The sequence below is a fragment of the Echiichthys vipera genome (genome assembly GCF_963691815.1).
Source record: "Echiichthys vipera genome assembly, chromosome: 12".
Taxonomy (NCBI): Eukaryota; Metazoa; Chordata; class Actinopteri; order Perciformes; family Trachinidae; genus Echiichthys; species Echiichthys vipera.
Genome location: NC_139837.1, coordinates 20,832,618 through 20,856,697, shown reverse-complemented (window position 1 = coordinate 20,856,697; position 24,080 = coordinate 20,832,618). Strand labels below are relative to the sequence as shown.

Sequence of the window (24,080 nt, the reverse complement as noted above, 5' to 3'; positions counted from 1 at the left end):
TACATTTATCTATTGCAAAGTTAGTTAAAAAGAGCTCTACCTCCACCAGATAAACATTAACATTCTAGCCTACTTACACATTAATGCATCAGTAATAATAACATAATAATTCATCAGTAATTATTTTTTTAAGATTATTTTTTGGCAGTTTTCAAGCCCTTATTATATAGGAAAGACAGGAAATGGGGTGAGAGAGAGGGGGAGACCGGCCGCTGACTTGAGGACCTTCAGCCTCTTTGGGCGACTGCTCTAACCACCAGCTGCCCCCATTCTGTATACATTTATCCTAATTTTTCTATTTTACTATTTTATATTCTGCTATTTATAATGTCAATAGGCTACTTGTAAGCTGCTAAACTGTGGCTTGTTGTCCTTTAAAAAACAGCACTAAAGATCTATCTATCTATTGTTTACTTTACATTTAGCTGAAAATACTTTTGATTAAGATTTTAATTTTAAAAGTTCCATTTTGGAGTATTTTTTTAACAGTATGCTTACCATAGTATTAAAAAAATACTCCAGTGGGTTATTAAACCATTTAAGGCTTTAAATATATACCATAATATGGTAGGCAAAATGTCTAACCAAGCTACTTCTTGCACAACTGCAGCAGCACCTGTAGACACCTGCTGTGGTGTCCAACATAAAGATGTATGCTCATGTGTTTTCATCTTGACCCGGTCTCATATAGCTTCTGTGCTGGCTGGGACACATGTTGACGAGGCCAACTGAAGGCCAAATGCTATCATGTAAACAAGTTCCGCTTTGGCTGCGCCTCTGGAAATTTCCACCAAGATGAGACTGCAGTATGCGCTTCACAACAAACCTTTCCCAAAGCACCTGACACCCACACCGGGTCACCGGGCCCCGCCCACAGAGCGAACCCACTTATTTCGCCGTTTCCTATTGGCTACTCCGAAGGTGTGTCACTCAACCTGACGTCAGAGGCTGTGTGAAACAAGACGCGCTGGGGAAAATAAAAGTTTACAGCACGTTATAAACGCTTAACACCACTGATTATTAGGAGATACTCTAAAAAGGTTAGTTATTATAAGAAAAAAAAGAGCTGGACGGTGATCTCCGCTGCCCCCCTCGGTCCTCCTATTCACCAGCTCATGAATATTAAGTAGATTAGGCTGCAATAAGACGCGTCTCTTGCATCAACGCGGCCACATTCAGCATCCACCAGCAGCGCAGCACCTCACAGCGCTTTCATCAGACTTTTTGGGGGTCGGCGGGGATCGGACTGGTTTTGAACGGGACTGATTCTGATTTTTGAAGAGTAAAAATGGCTTTGAGAGGACCTCTACTGCGTCTCATCAGACCTCAACTCGGCCAAACGTGCCAACAAAGCAGAGCCCAATCCGTGGCTGTACTGGGAGCTCCGTTTTCAAGAGGACAGGTAAGAACATCTTTTTTGTGTGTGTCAACGTGACTCTCTTTTTTAAAATAAATTCAAATAACAGCGCGGGTTTATAACTCCTTTCTGTTTGTTTTTTCACAACAGAAAAGAAGAGGCGTGGAGCACGGCCCTAAAGCCATCAGAGATGCGGGACTCATCGACAGGCTCTCCGGTTTAGGTAGGTGAGGGGAGTGTGGGGGAATAATGGAACACCCGATGCAGCTGCGTTATGTAACAGTGGATGGGTGTAACCTGCAGGGCAGCATTGAGACAGATTTAATGTCTAGCTCCGGTTTTCAGCCAGCCTGTTACATCATACAGGCTGTAAGTGTAAACACCCGACATGTCGCCATGGGGAGAGGTTATTCATGCGCACATGCTTTAGAGAACAAAGTGATCTCTGCTTCAGTCCTGTTTAAATAATCAGAATAAGAAGTACTTTAATAAGCCCCAAAATCTAAATCTGTCTTTTCAAGATCCTTCCGCCTTCTCTTTATATAGGAATATTAACATGATACAATAGAATATAACATGTATTTAAATAGGATCAAATGCCATAACGTGCATCACATATGTGCCATTTTTGTTTTGTTTTGTATAGGCTATATTTTTGCAAGTAGTGATGCACAATAAAAGAATAGCCTCGCTTAAAGGATCATTTTGTAAAGAAATCCCTGTCGGATTACTGTAAACGATGGAATAAGTCTAATGGCGACTCCATTCATTCCACGCGGGAACATCTATTATAAAGCGATGCCATACCAGGGCAAGAATAGCCGACCATTAAAGCACCTCAGGGTCTTTCTGTGCGAGACAACACACGTTAGAGGACACTGGAAACTCTGCACCGCGCAAAACGGATTTTTTTCGGGTGAGCCACATGTCTGTGTGTGTGTGTTAGTCATCTTGTCCCCTGGGCAGGCACATGCTCGGAAGGGCACAGGAAGAGGATAGGCTGATGTATTTCCACTCTGTCGCCACCGCAGACAGACTCTCCCCCACTGTAACAACTCTTTTTTTTAAATACACATTTCCTTTCAAACGAGACGCCGAAAGTTCCCTGTGGTGGGAGAGGAGGGGTGCTTTATGTGAAGATGAGAAAGGACTCCTCGGGCGGAGAGAATGTGCTCTTTATTTTAGCTCAGACCGATGAGCTCGGTGCATTGTGCTGGAAATCTCACGCGTACACAACAAAGGGGACTTGCGACGAGACAGAGGAGTGACTTCCAGTTACAGTCACGACAGGGAGACTGAGAAGTCTATGATAAGGCCACCATAAAGGATATCCCGTATCCTATATAGATACAGGACACTGGAAGATAAGTCTGCTAGAATACCAAGGACACACTGAAGATTAATATGGTATAAAATAGGCCAGCTATTTGGTAAGTCAGGAGATGGTAATGGACTTGGACTTGAGATAGGTTAGGATTCGTGGTAATTATTAATAATTCATCTCTTTTATGTTTGATTAAAGATCCCAGTCCAGACATGAATAGGGCTGTAAATCAGTTCAAATAGTAAATCATGATTGTCCATAATTAACTATGTTATCTGTTCTAAATGCACCATAAGGGGATGTTGTTTTGGAATTGTTAATACTCTTATCAACATGTAGTCTTATGCAACTGTATGTTTATTATTATTATTATTATTATTATTATTATTGCAACAATCCAAAACTATGACAAATACTGTCCAGAATATTCTCCAGAATACTCTTTAAAAGGTATAGTGTCAGTTTAAATATGCTTAAATGGCATATTGCCCTGAATGTAACATTACTTGACAATACTACCACAATGCTGTGCAAACTATCCAGCGTGGTCTGCCTTAGGCAAGGGGGGAGGAGGGCTCTCTGCATCAGCTGCATGCTTGGCTAACAAGTGTATCTCGAGGTATCTCCAGTGGGGACTGAATTCACATCAATAGTAAATGCAGATAACTTTGGTCTTGTTGAGAGAACCGTCTGCCTTTGAAGCTGAACTTCAAAATTCAAAAGAGCCTCTATTCATTTCTGCTCAAGGAGGTTTGTTTCTGCTTCCCTCCACAACCTAACTGCTGCGTGAGTTTGTGTTAATGTGTAATTATCGCAATAACTTCGACAGCCCTAGTATTGAGACATATAGCCTACAAACAGTCTGCTTGAAACAACAATGTGTGTCTGATATGTTATTTCTTTCCAAAAATAAAGTATCATTTTCAAATTAAAATGCTTCTAAAGGCAGCTACTCCTTTCACCTCATTTAAAATGCCAGATTTTATGAATATGCACATTTCTAAAGTTTTCTTGCTGAGCACAAGATGTCTCTACTTCACTGTGATGCCCATTCTCAGTGTGTTTCTACAAGTTTCCAAGTTTCTACATCACACTTGTACAAGTTAAATATTTGACCAAGATTGACTTGCAAACTGGTTGTGATGTCACATATCCTGCTCCTGGTTCTGTCTCTTTTTACAACAGATATTTTAGGAGCTCTGAGAAACTTTCCATTTTAAGCAGATACATTTGAAAACATGCTTCTCGTGACAAACTGCACAATCATCAACCTGCACAGTGACTCCAACTGCATAAACAAGAAGAAAAACATATTTCTGAATGAGAGGGGGGGGGGGGGGGGGGGGAGGCTTTAAGATCACGACCAATGCAAGTTAACCAAAAAGGAGTGACTTTAAATATCACTTTTTTAAAATAATAATAATAATAAATAAATAAAAAACAATAAACACTGTCATCATACACCAAGTGTAGGCAGGAATATCTTGCAAAAGTAGGCTATACTAATACCATAAGAAAACCTATGAGATGGTCAGTATAATGGGAGGAGCTAAAGCCTGTTGACTAAGGTTACTATAAATAGTAAACCACAGTCTAAGTATAACAAAATTACACAACAGTTGACAGGAACACAAGAACCTGCTGCTGAGTTCAACAGGCTGTTGTATAAATATAAAAGAAAATGACAGCAATGGTCGGTGATAGTGACGGCTTTACACAAACTGTTCACGCAATGGATAATCTGGGAGATAATCTGGAACGGTTAAGGACAGCCGTACCTGTTCCTGTTGCTGTTCCTGTGTTGCAGCCAAATTAAGAAGCCTAGAGCGTTTCAGCATTTGCCAGGGAATTCTCGCGTGTCTGATCCCGGACATCTGCTCATCAGCTGTAAACATCAGATGTTGCGCAACAGGTGCCGCCCTCCCCATCCTCACACAGAATATTCCTACACATGGGACATCATTTTACTTTATGCAACTCACTTTTATTCTTTTATTGTTCTGACAGATGCCACATGGTAATTAATGCATGCAGTTAAGTTAAATGTATACATTTACTTTACTGCAGTATATGGCAGTCAAGTGGAATACATATTATACATAGAGATAATGACAGATAATATTTTTTCAGTTATGTATCATGTATTTAAACTAGCTCCAGAATAGTAAACAGAAAATGTAATTCCAGTGTTCAGAATCCAATTGGTCCTTTTTGATTTCTGGTGTATTTTGAAAGTAATGACACTAACATGGATGCAAAGTACATTGTCATGTTTAAATATCAAAGGTTTGAGAAATGGTCTGCTGAAGTTGAAAGTAATGAGTTCAAGAGGAGTTATTTTCCTGGTAGTCTGATCTTCGGTTTGGCAGCAGCGAAAAAAGATAGAGCTTCTGTGTCAAAGCTGAGCCCAACATAGGAAACCAAACCCTTAACTGAACTTAATACCATGTCATCTTGCAATCTTAACACTCTCAGGGTTAGTGTCAGTGTGTCCAAACTGGGGGGGGGGGGGGGGGGGGAATCACATATACAGGATTTCTTTTAGCAACCTAACTAGTTATTATAGGGATTTAACAATGGCACAAGCAGAAGAAGGAGCTAATCTCATATTTCACAGTAGACAGAAGCAGAACTTGCAGCTTGTCGCCACCATAACAGACTTTTTGAATTGTCCTGCTGCTGCAATAGATGCTCACCGTTGCACCATGACAGTGGCTATTCCTGTCCTGTCTACGAATGGTAATGAACCACATTGGTTCCCCCTTAGATCAGCAGAGTAATTCTACACTTTCATAAAGGATCACATTGCCAGATGAACCCCCCAATATGGCAAATCACATCACTTGTTTATTTCCCTGTCGTGTCCTACACTAAGTGGAAATTTTTCAGTCTTCACTGCTGTGGCTAGCTAGGTCAGCGCGACCTGCAGTGAGAGAAACCTGAGCTGACATGGGAAACGGGACAAGTGGAAAGTGCCTCGTCACAAATGTTCCACTGGCCCTGAATCAATCAGCCTCCTCAGACTGCAAGGTAGACAGATATGTGTTGAGTCACGCTATTAGGCTGCAGACTATGTTGGCTTTTTAACGGAAACTGGCTCGTGCAGTCTTCAGAGCACAAATATTTATTCAATTAGGACAGCAGGTCAGTGTCTCAACAATTCAACAGATTGTCCAAAACCAACAGATTGCAGGTTCCTTCCATGAAACAGCCAGTGTGTCCATCAAAGGAGGTGTAAAACTGTGAACCGATTTACAATCTGTGACTGTGACTCAGCTAAACAGCCTCTTGTTGTGTTCCTCAGACTATGCTGTCCACGACTTTGGCGACCTCCACTTCCACCACCTTGAGAAGGACGAACCCTACATGGATGTCAAGTTCCCTCGCTCGGTGGGTGCAGCTAATAAGATGCTGTCTGGCACAGTGAGCAGAGCTGTCGGTGCCGGGCACACTCTTGTCATGCTAGGAGGTGATCACAGGTAATGACCTAATTATACAGAATATATTGCTTTGGACGGATATAAAAAACAAACAGACATTTATTAGACTGTCCTTCTCATTTCGTAGCCTGGCTATTGGATCAGTGACGGGGCACGCCCAACAGTGTCCTGACCTGTGTCTCATCTGGGTTGATGCTCATGCAGATATAAACACGCCCATGACTTCTCCATCCGGAAACCTCCACGGCCAGCCTGTGGCATTCATGCTCAAAGAGCTGCAAGACAAGGTGAAGAGAAACATTAGGGTTCACTAAAACTAAATGCGGATCACTTTGCAGCAGGAGAATTTGGGATTATTTTATCAAAGGGAATCACTTTCGCTGTGTTAGAACAGTAGTTAATACAATCAACTAACATTTTTACGTCAGAATCATTTGATTTGTTTTCAGTTTCAATGTAAAAATAATAAATAAGTAAAGTGGCTCGGTATTCTAATTTTACGGAAAGGAGCATGAAGTAAGGGAACCCCTCGTCAATTTCTAACACCAAGTAGAAACACTGACAGAAGTTCCTCTTGTGAAAACATGGGCAGATTATGAAATAATGGTAAAGATAATGGATTACTGTTGCTAACAATGCCCCTTTGTATGAATTGTCTGCTATCAATGGTGGATATTTTTCTGTCCCTACATACATATACAGTATTTCTGACATTATCTCCATCCATCCACCACAGATGCCAGATATCCCAGGTTTTTCCTGGACGAAGCCGTTCCTCTCCTCAAGGGACCTGGTGTACATCGGACTGCGGGATGTTGACCCCGGAGAGTAGTAAGTACATACTATCAAATGCTGATATGACCATAATTCTCCATGTAAGCACTGTGAAGATAGTTCTTGATGTTTTTTAATTTTGCTTATCAAGCCACATCCTGAAGAACCTGGGTATCCAGTACTTCACCATGAGGGATATCGACAGACTAGGCATCCAAAGGGTCATGGAAGTCACTCTTGACCATCTTCTGTCAAGGTATCGTGATCGTATGATTATTTTTATAATATACTGTAGCAGTTTGGGTCACACTGGTACTGGGTTTTCTACAATGCTCTTTATTTCATTACTACTGTATTGTTGTACAGCTGCTATTTTATCATACATGAAGAAAAACGGGCCACACAAACCTAACCATCACACCTGAGTTAAGATGTTGTGATGCAACATGCATCCAACATGTCTTAAAGGCAGAAGGTATCAGCACTTGGCTTTATTTGGTTAAACCAAACGATTGCTCATGTCTGAGTTGAACCTTAAATTCACACCTTTTCTGGGGCGCCCCATATACAGAGGCTAAAAGATCTCACCGCTGCAGCATCATATACGACTCTACCCTGCGGCCCTTTGCTGCATGTCATTCCCCCTCTCTCTCTCCCCATTTCCTGTCAAGCTTCAGCTGTACTGAAACATAAAAGGAATAAAAGGCCAAAAAAAAAATCTTAAAAAACCCAAATTTACTTTCTCACCTTCTTGAACAGAAAACAGCGCCCGATCCACTTGAGCTTTGACATCGATGCATTCGACCCGTCTCTGGCTCCAGCCACAGGGACACCGGTGAACGGAGGTTTGACCTACAGGGAGGGAATCTACATCACAGAGGAAATCCACAACACAGGTACAGATGACTACAAACATGCTAGAAACATCCTAGACAGACAGCTTCTGATTTTCTGTCCTTAAAGAGTTTTTACTTTTAAGTTTTTGTATCTAACTTGTGGATACTTGTCGATGTGCAGGTCTGTTGTCAGCCATGGACCTGGTAGAAGTTAACCCAGTGTTGGGAGCCAACCGTGAAGCTGTGGAGGCCACCGCCTCTCTAGCGGTCGATGTCATCGCGTCGTCTCTGGGACAGACGAGAGAAGGCGCTCCCGCATCCATCGATGAGATTCCCTCTGTGAAGGAGGACACAGAGCAGCTTCGCCTCTGAGAGGACGAAGAGAAGCTATGAACTTTTACCAACATCATCCCTGAGCATTCCGCAATACTGAATACAAAACTGTAAAGACTGAATCAGACGGCTAAAGTTCTGTTCTCATCTCTTTACAATTACGTGTTATGAAAAAAAAAAACTAAATTATGCCTCAGTTCATAAAACTATAAGAGGGCTTTACAGATTTGAGGAGAAAAGCTTTCATTAATAATGCTGAAACAAAAGCCTAATTCTGTTAACTATTATTGATGTAACTGTTCATTTAAACAGCAGAACTAACTTATTTTTGCTCCTGCATGTAATAAGTCGGGTGTTAAAAGACACAATTGCCACTTATTTATAATGCATTTGGTTTACAAGGGAATGAACCTGCCTTAGAGGTATGATAAACCAAGTTTGACTTAGTGTGAAGTCCTCCTGGACTCTCACAACTGTTTTTTTTGTGGCTGTGCCAGTTACCTAAAACTAGTAATGATGTGTTTGCACTTTTGGACCAGCTGTGGTTACTGTATTTTCTTTAGAGTTTACTTTTGTATTTTCACAATGAAACTTCCAGTTCATGTACTAGAATTACTGTGTGTATAAATATTTACCAGCTACGTCTGTATTAATTGGCTCGAAAACTGTTAATATCCAGGTTTGATTCAATAGCTGGCAAAAAAGAAAACAACATTTGCAGAATTAAGCTTGAACTGATCTCATGCTTGACTTGACGTGGCCACTAAACGACTATGGCGTCCTTGTAACAAAGAGTTTATATTTTGGTCTTCCATAAATGTGATTACATTTTTTGTTCATGTGTACAGGTGTCTTCTTTGCTCCATAATTTAATTTCATTCAAGCGTACAAGTTAACACCTAGTGAACTGATTAAGGAACCAAAGGAGTTGGACAAATGGCTTTTAGACCTGAGGAAAAATCTGACACATATCCCCTAATTCATCACAATTCATGCCAAAGAACACATGAAGGAACCACACTTCATGATAAAACAATTTGCAGGTTCATAAAAGAAATAATAGCTAATGGACTAATATAAAATCTTATCAGTATTGCTTTCATCAGTCGCATTAATGATTGGTTGCAATTATATTACATAAAATTCTGCATTCAGTTATACAACCAAAGTATTTACCATTCCTACTTAGTAATGGAAAAATACAAGCTTTTTTTAGGGCTCTCACACCTTCTTAAACATAAAATTCAAGGACATTTCAAGGATTTTCAAGAACCAATCCCCTCGATCCAGTTTAGTGATTTATTACTGGTTACATCAGTGCATCCTGTATGAAAAGGTCGGATGGGCATCTCCGTCAGTAAGATTTGTCAGGCATTGGTTTTTATTTATTTATAAAGCCCAATTAAAATAAAAGCAATTTGCCATCCCATATTACCTCTTTATTAAATCGGTCCTGTAGTCATTATATGACTTGTTCCAGTGATTGAATAATGATAGTCCCACATGTCAACACTAAATTTGGGAAAACTGCTTTTAGTTTTTGTGCTGCACACTCTTTGAACATCAAAACACAACTGTACCAATAGCTCAATTTAAAACCACGATTACAAACTCCTCTACTCTTGGATGTAATCGTTTCTAGCCATGTTTTGTTCTTATCTGAATAAATGAATAAATAAATCACTGAAAAAGAGGGCATGCCATCACTGATTCCTCAATATTAAATAAAGGTTGAATGCATGAATAAAAAGGACGCAGTAAAAAACATCAAAAGAAATTAAATTTAGAAAAGAATAGAACAAACTTTATTTATTACGGGCCGATGGTCCAGTTTTTCTATTCTCGCAAAAAAAAAAAAAGAAACTTTCAGTGCCTTGATATCCCCCTTGACATTCACAAACTTTCAATGATTTCAATGACCCGTGGGAACCATGTTTTCTGTTTTGTAAAAGGAGCGTAAAGGCAATATTTCAGATAAGAGCAGCAACTCTCCACCTGATCCACACAAACAGGTCACCAAACATGTTTTTCTATTTGGCGTCACACCAGGAATGCATATCTATGCGGAAGAAAAACATTGTGGCATATGCACCACAGCACTAAAAATACCCTTATCGCCTATTATTTGAGAGTCACTTCCACAGTAACAGATGCTGTTTACCTAGCACTAACCTGCCTGTGACGTCAGCTCCACAGCGGATGTTTTTCTAACTCTGGCCTGTTTGGCTGTCGTCCCTGGAAATATCAGATACAATGCAAACGGAGGTTAAAGATTAGCTTTAATAATGAGGAATACTGAAGCCTAACAGTGATTTGTATGATACAGTGATTAGACAACACTATTAACTGTTAAATACATTGCATGTATTAAGAGTTTGCAGTCATTTTTTTCCTTCACATCTCTGAATAAATTGGCCTCAAGTCTCGGGACTTGATTTGGAAACATGACTTCAATACAACCATTTGGATACGGGCATGAGGACACATCAAAAAATAGGTTCAATTAGTGCCATTTCATCAAATACTGTGGTTCAGTATCAGAACGATAATGGCACAATACAATTGTTATTGTAACTAGTAATATAATAATGTATTTAATCTCCCAGAACTGCTGCGCCAATATTTATCAGTAACGTTTCACAGGTACCAAACCGGAGAATCTACACATGTGGGAGTGAGTCGATCATACTCAGGCTTGAATAAATCTTTACAGAGAATCCTCTCTGGGGTTTGCAGCAGCCAGCACACAAGTCCAGAAAAGCATCCTGCAGGGCATCAATGGTATCAAGAGTCCATAAAACAGTGCAAATCTCAGGTCACAGCTTGAGCTTGGCGTGTCTGCAGGTTTGGTCCATTAACAGGTTCAACAATTCTAGACAGATGAACTTCACCCCCTTACAGTAAAGGTGAATCATCACATCATTGTCCTTATTTGCACTCATAGAAACAGCTGGCTGAATACAACAGAGGAGCATTATTGCTAATGGATAATAAGCACTGGAGACAGATGAAGAAAGTCTGGGTTTGCCCTGGATCCTGAGCTTTAGACTGTTTTCAGATGGCATAGTTTGTTCAATGTCGGAAGAACTTCAGATAAATCACAGCACCTAGAATGGCCAGCTCCATTAAAATGATGACTCCTAACAGCAGCTTGTTCGTCACCAGCCTACAAGACAATACACAAGAAACAATAAACAGAGGCTAAAACGTATTTCATGACATTTCGACTTTATGATTAAAAGATTAGTTGATCGAGAGAAAATTAACCAGCAACTGTTTAGATACTCCACTAATGATTTTAATCGAAAATTACCAAACATTTGCTGGTTCCAGACTCTCAGATGCAAGGATTTGATACTTTTCTTTGTCATTCATGATCGTAAATTGAATATCTTTAGGTTTTTGTCTTGCTGATTAAATAAAACAAGACACTTGAGGACAAAATACTAGGCATATATGACTTGATTCAGACATTTTATAGATTCAACAGGTAATTGGTTAAGAAGCTAAGTTAGAAAACAATCGCCATTTTTCAATTTTTTACTAAATCCATGTTGTAGTATAATCAATGTGCATCATTTTGCCTTGTTAATGAACACAGGAACACAAAACATTATACTATCATACAAGCTATAGGGACAACAGGACCTCACATTCAGTGAAAGTCATTGATAAAAATACTTCTTCAGGGCACTTACCGCCGTGACATGGCCCGAAGAACCTTTCTACTTCGACTGAGGTTCTCTCCAGTATCCACCAACTACAGAGTAAACAAAAAACATTAAATCATGGTCTGACAACAACAAATAGCTTTTTTACTTCTTCCAATATTTATTTAATTAAAAAAATCTACTAAATCGTATTGACCCAAACCTGAGCTGTACCACCTGTGTCTGCTCTTTAAATGTAAAGTATGTGCTGACTAAAATATCATAACATACGATATCTACCTCCAGCCAATTAAAACTAATGCAACATCACAGTCTTATCCGGTACAATAACATTATAACAATTCACAGCTCACTCTGTTTCTGGTGCGGTCCAGCTGTTCCCTCTGCTCTCCCAGCTCCTCGATGATATCTGTGCCGATCTGATCCGTCTCCGCGGCGATGCGTTGACTTCGTTCAATACTCTGTGTGGCGTTGTTCAGAGAGTCTGTGCCCTGGAGTAGCAAAGCTCTCTGGGACTGCAGGTGTGTCTGCACAGGTGGGCAACAATGACAAATGAGTCAGACTTAAGAGTGTGTGACTTAAGAGCAAAAAAAACCCTCCATTCTCACTGATACCCTTACTCCCATATGTTTAATAAATTCCTTTTTTTTTTAAAAACCCAAAACAAAGCCTACAATTAAACTAAAAGATACATGATGCAGCACCGTGTTTGCATTTCAGCTCAGTGGGAAAGTCTTTACTGGGTTGTCCTGTCCGCTTTCCTCTCCTCACCCTTGGTGGGGCTGGGTACACAGCAGGGAGCTGGGACTAAGAAGTCTGCAAACTTGTAGCTCTGCTACCAAAATTATCTGCATGCAGGCTGAAATTCCCTGCTGATTTATTAATCCCACTGAAACACTGCAGCGCTGTGCCGTCCATCTCAGCCGGGAACAGAGAAATGTCTGACTAAGCCACATTATAACTGAACAGTCTGAAGTGTGTAGAGGTCTGTGTTGTCGTGTTGTAGCAGCCTAATTTTGCATATTGCGATTAAATGTAGATAAACACAGTTTGGCAAAGCACAACTAATATCTGAGTATTCACTGTAGATTAGAACTGAAGATAAGGACAGCCCTAGTTATTCTGTAGTAAAGTAAGAACATTAACTTTTCCTCAAACGTGTATATATACTTCTACATAATCACTTTGATTTCCTGCATTTCCCCAGAATTATTTGTTTTAAAGCAGAAAAGAGATGTAAGCTTCTTGCTTTCCATCTGTCTGGCAAGTCTTCCCTCTGATATTTTAGAGAGCTGAACATTTCCTGCTTTTTAGTTTCCTTGTAACTGTTGACAACTCCCATGATGAAATGACACCGGGCTCAAAGAATAGTAAGAACATATCAAAGTCAACAGCCAAACACTCACACTTTGCTGGTTTTGTGATGAATAAATGCCGTGATGACTTCCCTCCACTGTCTGGAAAGAAGAACCAAAGCTAGGAGCAGAGTTTTTCATGTCCCTCTGCAGCTTGCCCAGATCCCGCTGGTACATGCGCAGCTTTGTGCTCATTGCATTTCGGTAGGAGGAAGGGGCCGCACGCAGCTCTTCTTCCATTCCTTGTAACTGGAGAGGGATAAGAAACTGATGTAATTCCAAGGAAAGAATTTCTTGTGAACACATTAACGGTGACATGAGTACATTGCCAAAACAACTACTGGATTAGGTTGGGAACCCGTGTCTCGATATTAAACGATATAAAAATGTACATTATATACATTTCTCATTATCATTTCTATTGTGATGTCAGAAAACCAGTGGTCTAAATGAATTACGCCAATATTAACATCATGTGGATGCTTCCTTGTCGTGTGCAAACAAGATAATAGCTTGTGCACACAAAATAACTTCTGCCCACAAGATTAAATAAACTATTATCTTTTGGGACTTGAGGGGCTCCGTACAAGTGAGTAAAAGCAGGACAATTTTTTTTTTTTTTACCAAGGGCTGTTAAATTCAATAAAGGTAAAAACTACAAATACCTTTTGTTGAAGTGTGTAGCTACAGGGTTCTTACACCTTTTCCAAAGCCAAGTTCAAGCACTTTCATTTCTTTATGTTAAACTTTAATCTTCATTTGGTTTAAGTGCATATGACCAAACATGTTGTTCTATCCAGATTCTTACATTATAGGATATAAAAGGAAATGAATACTAAAGAAAACAATAACAAACAGTCATAGCTACAGGTTTCCATCATCATACATTTCTTCCATTAATGAATGAAAACATTTCCTCTCACTCTTAGCTGGTGAGACATTTCTTTCATAGTGTAAATCTCTTCCAATTTTCAAACCATTGTTTTATAGAAGGGTGTTAAGTTTGTGGCAGTTTTTTGTAATCACTTTTTATTGTTTTTTACTTGTGATCAATAATATCTTGACTAAACATCCATCATTACAAGTTCAAGCACTTTTCATGCGTTTGAAAGTGCATTTTCACTATTATTTAACTTCTTCATCACATGAATCCATGTTATCGTGCTACAAACAACCACAATGATATTCCATGACCTGTTTGTAAGGATATACTTGCCATCATATATAACCTACACGTCAAGCCTTGAAAACACCGCATTAAAAGTGTTTCACCACGAAGCTTCAAACACAACAACAGGAGAGCAGCTCACCACTTCCTCGGCCTCCCCCTGCCTCTCGTCAAAGGTCCTCACCAACCTCTTCCTCTCCTCTGTTGACACAACACCACTTACAGTTTACAAACACAGAAAACACCTTCTTGTTGCACAGGTAGCTAATGCTAACATTAGCCGCTAAGACAACAACAGCAGCTGGGCTTACCTCCGTGACAGTCCACAGCTCTCCCTGGCATCAGCTTCAGCTCTTCGTACAGAGAGCTGAAGATTTCGTGCAACTTCTCAAATTCCTCCGACGACATTTTTGCATTAACTGTAACTCAGCTGCCCCCCTTTCTGAGAAACAAAACAACAAAATACGACACTAATCTCAACTGTAAATTAATCATCTAGTTTTGGTTTTGCTGTAATCGTTTCCGCATGATGGTCCTCGTGATCCAGGGCCTGAAACTCCGAACTAAAAGTCAAACAACCATGTTTTCATGTTTTCTTTTAAACCAAAAAATAAAAAATACGAACTGTTACATTCAGAATAGGAATACAACTTGCTTAAATTATGACAAATCTCGGTGAAATCGATTAAATAAGCAACCCGATAACAATTGCATTCAGGCGCTGTACGGACCGCTGTTACAAAGTCCTCTGGGAAATTGACTTAAAAAAAAATCTGCTTCTCATTAAAAAAAAATTTAAAATTCATTTTCATTTTTATCCCCTAAAATGTAAAGTAATTTAATCACATTTTACCATTTATTATGTAATTACTTATACGTCATAGCCTTGCTTTTATTTTTCTATTTGATGATAGTAATGAGTAGTTATTGTTCCTAAAACACTTAAAATATGTATCATAAATCCAAATAGGATTCCTGGAGAAAAAAACCCAGGTAGTTATTAGAAACATGGAGTCTTACTTGTATTAATCAATATGATAAGGTCGTGGTTCTCAAACATTTTTCAATAGTGTACCCCCTTTTAAAAGTGTTTATCCCTTAACCTTTGGTAGGAAACTACAAAGAGGTATACAGCGCTGATTCAGTGTCTGATTTAGGCAATAGGTTAAACAACAACAGTGTCAATAGAGCTGGGATCATTAATCGATTAAATCCTCAACTATTAAATTAAATCCTCAACTATTTTGAGTCATTTTTTAAAGAAAATTCTGAATCCAGCTTCCTAAATGTGTATATTTTCTGGTTTATTTCCTCCTCCGTGACACTAAATTGAGATGATATTTTATAGACCAAACAAAAGCGATTTGTTGAAGCTGTAATTACAAATGTAATGCAATTTATTTATTTTAACCAATGTATTTTAGGTTGCCTGTTCACTGGCAGGGGACTACAACTGGAAATTAGCTGTAAAGGCTAAAGCTGCTCCTTTAACTTTACATTTAATTAAAGGGGACTGTCCATGAAACTATAAACTCTAACTAACTAATGGATTAGTCGAGAAAATGATTGACAGATGAATCAATAATAAATAACACTTAGTTGCAGCCCTAATTGTCACAAAAAATGTTTTAAATCCATCACTATATTCATTCATTATTATAATAAAATTATTTTAGTAATTGTGCATAGCTGATATTTAAAAAAAAATCTCATACTATCTTATTTTACTTAAAAAAATAACATTAATGCTTATTAGTGCTTATCTGTAAAAGGTGTAAAACTGTGGAATTGGATGAATTAAAAAGTTGACTGAATATTTTCAAATTTGAAAGATAGTATTTAACTAAACATATTGAATTATATAAACTTAGGAGGACTAGCCTTATGCACGTATTGTATAAACTCTTCTATAGGTTTAGTATTTAATTTGGTGATAACTGTGCGAGGGTCGGGGAAATCAGGGGAGGGCATCACATGTTTGTGTCCTGTTGAAAAGGGGCAGACAAATATAAGAACTGTATTCTTTTTATCTGCTCCTTTCCATTCATGTAAAGGTTTAAATGTATGTAAATGTCATTGTGAATTGAATGTATCATTGTGTGAACAATGTATTGAACAGGCATTTTCATGAAAGGAACAAATAAATACAAAACAAATAATCTCAAGTGCCCCCTATGTTACTCCACATGTAATCCAACTGTAATTAAGTCGTTTGATTCCCTAAAATGATTTAGATTGTATAAATAAACACATTGAATAATAACGAAAACAAATCCATAATATAAAGACGTCAGGTGCCTTCAGTTCTTCTTACAGGCTGCTCAAAAACCACAACTCCCATGATTCCGTGCGCGGTGCACCTTTCACCCCTGTTCCGCTTTGCGCTCCTTTACGCTTTGACATCAGCTGTTCTTCCTCCAGAGCGGCGGCGTCCTGCTGGAGACAGAGACGCGCACATCCGTGCTATGATGTTGCTTTTATTAATTGTCGCGGGCCTCGGAGTGGTGACGTTACTGGTGATTTTATTTGCACCACACATAAGGTAAGCCGCGACCAAATGCACTCATCCATTCTCATGTAAACCCAAACACACCACGGGCAGGCTGTTAGGTGCTTGACAGGGCATTACACTGCACTGATGTAATTATTACGATGAGGTCCATTTGCATTATATATGGGATACTGCCCGCCCACTGATTGTCTTTTTTAAGGCTTTTTTCTTCACATCACATGTTATTTCACGCGACGCTGGCTGATATTTTAAGCAGAAAAATCAATATAACACAATGATGAAAATGTGGGAGTTTTTTCTTTTTTTTCTGTGCACATTCTTCATCTGAGCTGCTCGGGCCTATCAGCAGGCTGAGCGTAGGAGGAGTTATATTTGTATGCATTTACTCCAACAGAGCTATTGGTTATGGGGCGGCCCTGCACAGTGGCGTGGGTCGTACGAGTTGACGCTCAAGTACTGGTCCAAGTTTTTCTATGAATTATTAATCCAGGCTCTGTCCATATGTCCAATCCTAATGAGGGCATGACTTATAGTGACTGCAGAAAGGGGGCTACTACTCATGAGTCACCTGTATGAATCAGTGGTTTCTGTGCATTTCCAGAAAATATGCAGCAGGAGGAGTGTGCAGGTCAACAGTTAGTCTGGAGGGGAAGACGGTCCTCATCACTGGGGCCAACACAGGCATCGGGAAGGAGACTGCCCTCGATCTGGCAGTGAGAGGTGACTTTTTAGTTTCACATTCAAACACAGCACTTTACACCCATACTCTAACCTTGACAACTAGGCAAAACAGCCACACAATAAGATTTAAATCAGTCGGTTTTAGGAGTATTTGATATCCTCCATCATAATAAATCAATATATATTATATATGGGGAATGCACACAAAATGACAAACAGATTTGTTCCACTGTTAATGCATCACATCTAACAAAAACCTTAAGATGTTGAAAAGAAATCTTATCCAATCAATCCAATACCATTTTATCCTTCCCAATAATGATTCCAGTGGTTGAATATCGGACGATACCGAGTACCAATCCAATACCAGTGCACTGTGAAAAAAAAATAATAACAGCTGTATACAACTAACCATGCCTGGCTCAGGTTATACATACAGAGATTGAATGGTTGTCTGGTTTGACAGTCAGACATATCTGAAAAAGAACACAGATAAACACATTTAAAAAGGAGCTCTACTGGAAATATTGAAAAAAACCAAGGTGGTATGGAACTGCACACCCACAAATCTTCACAGTATCATAAATGACCGTTGCCTCTTTTCTGTGGGCCTTTTGACATGTTACAGTAGGAAAAGCAGAGGTGTAAATAATAAAAAATGATGGCTGAATCCCATTTAGCTGCTTCAGTTTCTCGGCCCTGGTGTTTTGCACGCTGGCTCACCGTCGCGACCGTAGAAATAGAATCAAAACCCTACAACGGCCACAGCTCTCTGCAGTGGCAACAGTACACATGAAAATGGCCACCGCGCTGACCATCCTGCTGGGTTGACTTGAATGTCCTTTCTGCTCTCACTCTACTTCTATGGTCACGACTTTACTAGGTCACTTGACTAGAACAGAGACATCTTTAGTGTCACCCATGGTCAAAATGTCTGCTGTGAAAAAGGCCCACTGTATCTGAGTAAAGATAGTTAGGTAGTAAAGGAGTTATGAAGCAAGACTTACCGTCCAAGAGGTCATTGATCTGGTCTTCTGGTCCAATGAGCAAGCAGCGAGGACAGTGCTCGGTGGTTGTAGTGACTATACATGGTTATATAATAAACCCCACTGATCCATTTTCAGTTTCAATAAATTATATTGAAATCATTACGGATGTTAGGTTTTCATGTCTTAGGTAAAATGATATTGCATGATATATGTTTTTTTCTCCATTAACAAGTAGTGTAAAACCTAAAACAATACACGTTCCCTGCTCTCTGAAACATTAATTAAGGATTAATCACCATTTTATTAATGTATGATAGGCCATTTATACTTCCTAAATAGACATGTGGTCCAACATTTGGTATAAACACTAAAGTACTGGATCATTACCGTGAAAGAATAGAATATGAACAGTATGTAAGGGTTAACGCTATTATTACATAACCTCAATACAAATATTAAAGTCCTACCTTGCCATGTTATGACAGATATTACCCTACAGCACTGAGCAACAAGCCTAAACCAGAGACCTCTTTCAACAAATCTCTTCACGCACCAGAAGCCAAGAGAAGCACCCTCTATCCTCCCTTCTATGTTGCTTCTGTTCTGCTCATAGTTTAGCTGCTGCTTATTTTTTCATACAACAGGGGCTCGGGTGATCATGGCGTGCCGGGATGTAGACAAAGGGGAGGAGGCTGCGGCCAGTATACGAGCTGCGTATCCCGAAGCACAAGTGGAAGTACGAGAGCTCGACTTGGGGGACACCTGCTCTATACGAGCCTTCGCCCAGAAATTCTTGAGAGGTAAGCACGTAAGTCACATCTACCCCACAGAGCTCTGTTTTGGTGTTATTTAACACTTTTCCTTTTTTTGTGTGACATCCTCGTTTTTAGATGTCAACCATCTTCATATCCTTATCAACAACGCCGGGGTGATGATGTGCCCCTACACGAAAACAATCGACGGCTTTGAGATGCATATTGGAGTCAACCACTTGGGTGAGACTGAAATTTCACAAATAGAACTTTAAACATGACTGGTTCATCTGTTGTACCAGAATATTTTGTGCATCATTAACCAGCCAAATCAAGCAGAATGTAAATGCTCCGGACATTTATTTACTCACGGACAGAGAGTACATGAGTTGGGAAAATGATAGTTATTCACCTGTAGTTTCATAAACATCATTTAGTTTCATTTTTTACTTAATCTGTTTTTGGATCCTGACAGTCTTTTTAGTGGTCAGTAAAAGCTGCTTAGTTATAACATTGTCTGATAACTTTAAAGGGATGGTTCTGTTTTTTTTTAGTCAGTGTGTTACCTACAGTCTAAACATCCCCAGTTTGGAGAAGCAGACAGGACAGGCATGGAAGTTAAGAAATTTACTGCTGTGTACAGGGGCACCTAAAAAAAGAAAATCCATATCAGTTTAAGTGTACGTTATATTTAGAATATTTTAACGACTCTACCTTAACATCAGACAGACCTGTTAAAATGTACGCAGGGGGATTGGTGCCAATCCACTGAAGCTCTTTTCAAAGCCACCGACTCTGTTGACAAAAACAGTCATTTAACTTTGCATAACACAGGAGTTGCTTTTCTACCGCTGCCTCCATCGGTTAGTTCGTTTGTTAGTTTTGTTAGTTCCTTACCCTTTAAAACACCAAAGTCACGCAATAACACAAACCAACTAACAGATCGAGGTAGTACTAGACCAGCAGCTCCCGTGTTCTGCAAAGTAAACATAGTGTTTTTGTCAGTGTTTGGAGTCTGGTGGCTTTGATGAGAGCATAGAATAGCTTCAGTTTCCCCCGTGTTACCTTAAACATGACTGTCTGATGGCAAGTCAAAGTGGTGAAAATATTCTAAATATAGTGTAAACTTGAACAGGTATTGATTTGTTTTAAGTTTAGCTGCTGCTATGGATAACTACCTCATACAAGCCCAATTTAAAAAAAAAAAAAAACCTATCCCTTTAAGACAAGAATCCATCAGTACTAACAAATCCCTAATATTTCTCTCATAGTTTATCCTGTTGTCATTACTCACATCTGTCTAAAGTTTATTGTACCCAATTATCACTTTATATGGGAAAATGTGAAATACAATTAAATCTATAAAATTCAAAATAAAATCAGTTGGAGTAGGTTTAAACGGGATCTGACTTTTTGAGTTTTCACAGTCAGGTTGATAAAAGTAAAGACTGTGTGTGTTCTTACTTCTGGCAGGTCACTTCCTGTTGACGTCCCTCCTGATCGGGCTGCTGAAGCGCAGTGCGCCGGCCCGGATCATCGTAGTCTCGTCTCTGGCTCACAACTTCGGCTGGATCCGTTTCCATGACCTTCACAGCCAGGGGAGCTACAACAGTGGATTAGCATACTGCCAGAGCAAACTGGCAAATGTGCTTTTTGCCAGAGAGTTGGCGCGTAGACTCAAAGGTACACAAACAAACATGGGAGAATGGACGGATGACTGCTCCTTTCTGGCAAACAGAGTAGTAAGACATAGAGGATTAGTGATGAGAAGAGACAAAAAACTTTGGTTTTCTTTTGTAATTTTGGTGTTTCAAGACGATGCAGGGCACAAATTTCAAATCTTATATTGTAAAAGTAAATCAAAGGCTCTCCTTTTAAAGGTGACACCCTTTACATTTGCTCAGTAATAAAATAACATATGATGCGTCCTCTACTTTCTGCTTAGTAAAAGTCTAGATACAGAAGATAGTAAACATTTAAATTCTACAGAAGAATGAATCTTTTTGCATGAAGTGCAAACACTTACCTTGAGCTCAATTTCATGTAATGTATAATAACAATCAGCCTGATAGTGATGTGAGTCTGTTGTCCTCACAGGTACAGATGTGACAGTGAACTCAGTCCACCCAGGGACAGTAAACTCTGACCTGACCAGACACTCAACTCTCATGACGATATTTTTCACCGTCTTCTCCACGTTCCTAAAAACCCCACGGGAAGGAGCTCAGACCAGCATCTACTGTGCTGTGGCCGATGAACTGCACTCAATCTCTGGGAAACACTTCAGGTGGGTGACACCAAGCAAGAAATGTGCTGAAATGAAATTTGGCTCTGGATGCATATTTGAACATTTGTTATTCTCAAAGGGAATTATTAACTGTTACATTTTAAGAGCTGAAGAGAAACGAGGTATCACAGTCTCTTTCATACATAGTTCCCTACTAAACTCTCAAAGCTGGTTACTACAGTTCAAAAGTCTAAACCTTACATTTGAGGGTTTCTGAAACTATTTGGGAAACCAGAGTGCTGCAGGAATCCTAAAACCCGGAAAATAAGTCCCTAAGAGGCCTGAAGTAGGGTCTGTGGTTAATACAATCCTAAGAGATTTTAAAATTTTGTTCTACGATATAAAATACGTAAGTAAATGCCCCACTCGTGAATGTTGAAGCTTTTACGTGTCTTAAAAGAGGTGGCTGCTAACAAGTGGCTCAAAGTCATCATGTCAGTTTGAAGTTAGTGGTAGTAACACTTTAGCCATGCCACTGTGGTGTGGTCCGTTTATAGCCTAAGATTAGGTTTTTACTTCTGGCGATTACATTAACGCCTCAAAATCATGTAAGTGGTGTTTATTTGCAAAGATCATCTTGCTGAACAAAACGTTTAAGCATCATAAACTTTTGTCCGCCACAGAGCTTATTTTCTGCAATAATCCAAAATCCAACAGAACTAGAGACCATCCTGCAATGGGATCAGCTGTAGCGCCAAAGTGGTCAGAAAATGGCCCCTTCCCTACTTTCTACCCCCCTAATTCCGGCACCCATGGTTGGACCACACCCATCTTTAAACTCCATCTTTATTTTGATCTCAACTACACATTTGTACATTTTTGTGACTGTATCTTCAACGGTTGCGACGCAACTGCGGTGACGAAATCTGGCTGCACAAAGACATATAAACACATGGCAAAATACTCAAAACCGCCTCTGTGTTTGTTCCCGTACAGTAGTTGTCTCTCACACTTTGCCATTCCGACACAAACGCACTCACAGGTAAAAAAAACAACACCATCACGACTGGTGAAAATGGTCTTTTTGTCAAGGGAACCAGGCGTTGCTAACGTCCGTGTTGGCCTAAAAATACATCATCCTGCAGCACCTTGTAGGGCATGCACTAGTTTCTGCTCTTGTCAGGACAGCTATGCTTCTACTTATATATCCTTAACCATTATTCTCTTGTAATTTTGTCAATCTAGTTCGAGAAGTCACACAACAGATTAACGTGAATATTCAGAATGTTTAACTGGACATTTGAATAAAGTGTAGAAAAAAAGTTCCTTGCAACTTCCCTTCGCAAAGTGTTGACGGATGAAATAGTTTGATACTTGAAAATCATCATCACGCTCAAGGTCAAAGAGAGATGAATTCACTGCACCCAGAGTGATGATTCACAGCATAATTATCCCTTATGTAACAATCATTCCCCACTCCTTTCGTTTCAGTGACTGCGCCCCTGCCTTTGTAGCCCCACAGGGAAGAAGTGAGGAGACAGCGAGGAGACTGTGGGACATCAGCTGTGAGCTTCTGGGTATAGAGTGGGACTGATTCAACTTTTAACCACCATCTATCTCAAAGGAGTCCTTATTCTTTCTTTGATCATTCATTTCATTATGGTTTTGATGTTCTGTACTTTGAGCGTTTCTTACCTTAATAAGCAGTCAGGTAATACTGTAAGAGGTTCCATAATGTGAAGTTGCTTTTTTTGTGTAATAAGGCAGTAATGACATTATATTAACTTGAGTATTTTGGTGCTCTGCGACAGCTCCTCAAAACCAAAACCACTCAACTGTATTATCATGTAACCACAAAATAACTTTTTGACTCTATATATTTTTGTGACACAATGTGAATACAGTGTAGGCAAAAAAGCAACTTGATGTATTGTAATGCTGTAGGATACTGTGAAGGGTCAAGTCAGGGTAAATGACCAGCATCTTTATCTAATATTGCGTTTTGATTTCTCCAGAATCCGCAGCTAAATTGCTTGACTTTTGTGCCAGCATTTCTAAACAATTGCAGGGGTTCTTACGGTGTTTCCAGAAAAAAATCTAAAACTATTGAAGATCAGCGTCAGTCTGAGCCACAATTACAGCTTGAATTGCATAAATGTATTTTGTGATAATGTAGTCAATGTAGGTTATAAGAAGGTTTTTCTATTTTAACCAAATCCGACTTTAGAATCATGTGGTTGCGATATCTGCAGAGATTTTTTCCCATTTGCATTGCCAAAAAAACTGCACATTCCTGGAGGAACTACAGTTTTACATTTATAAGGATCTCCCCTAGTCATGTTTCCTTCTCAGCATTAACATGCAAGGTTGCCAAGAGTTTACATTCTGTGTTTTATACGAGTGAAACATGCCTTTTACTACACTTACATTCATGTTCAGAGTTGAATGTTTACATTTGATGTAAATAAACGGAGATATTACTATAAAGGGGCTCGTGTCCTCGTCCTTTGGAACAACATGTCATCAGCTAAGTAAGAACTGGATTAGTACACAAAAATAGAGAAATGGTTTATCTTAAGCAATGAAATGTTGGATGAAGTTGAGTCCTTGCACAGAACAAATGAGTCAGATTTCATCACAGTGTTACTTTGGAAGGAAAAT

The 24,080-nt window shown here is 39.4% G+C and overlaps 3 protein-coding genes across 3 annotated transcripts; 2 read left to right on the top strand and 1 right to left on the bottom strand.

Moving 5' to 3' along the window:
- Positions 1-1,063: 1,063 nt before the first annotated feature.
- arg2 (arginase 2) lies at positions 1,064-8,897 on the top strand. Its single transcript, XM_083924032.1, has 8 exons — positions 1,064-1,402; positions 1,508-1,580; positions 5,986-6,160; positions 6,249-6,408; positions 6,858-6,952; positions 7,047-7,151; positions 7,655-7,791; positions 7,913-8,897. Exons 1-8 carry the CDS (start codon positions 1,289-1,291, stop codon positions 8,101-8,103), a joined length of 1,050 nt encoding a protein of 349 aa, XP_083780158.1. The 5' UTR covers positions 1,064-1,288; the 3' UTR covers positions 8,104-8,897.
- Positions 8,898-10,334: 1,437 nt separating this feature from the next.
- vti1b (vesicle transport through interaction with t-SNAREs 1B) lies at positions 10,335-14,763 on the bottom strand. Its single transcript, XM_083923839.1, has 6 exons — positions 14,570-14,763; positions 14,401-14,459; positions 13,142-13,339; positions 12,089-12,262; positions 11,763-11,824; positions 10,335-11,230 (listed from the first exon to the last, which is right to left on the bottom strand). Exons 1-6 carry the CDS (start codon positions 14,664-14,666, stop codon positions 11,137-11,139), a joined length of 684 nt encoding a protein of 227 aa, XP_083779965.1. The 5' UTR covers positions 14,667-14,763; the 3' UTR covers positions 10,335-11,136.
- Positions 14,764-16,699: 1,936 nt separating this feature from the next.
- rdh12 (retinol dehydrogenase 12) lies at positions 16,700-23,833 on the top strand. The gene is made up of 7 exons (XM_083924789.1): positions 16,700-16,800; positions 17,372-17,490; positions 19,085-19,240; positions 19,331-19,435; positions 20,666-20,875; positions 21,290-21,479; positions 22,911-23,833. The coding sequence occupies exons 1-7, from the start codon at positions 16,724-16,726 to the stop codon at positions 23,011-23,013; spliced, it is 960 nt and encodes a 319-aa protein (XP_083780915.1). The 5' UTR covers positions 16,700-16,723; the 3' UTR covers positions 23,014-23,833.
- Positions 23,834-24,080: the final 247 nt, after the last annotated feature.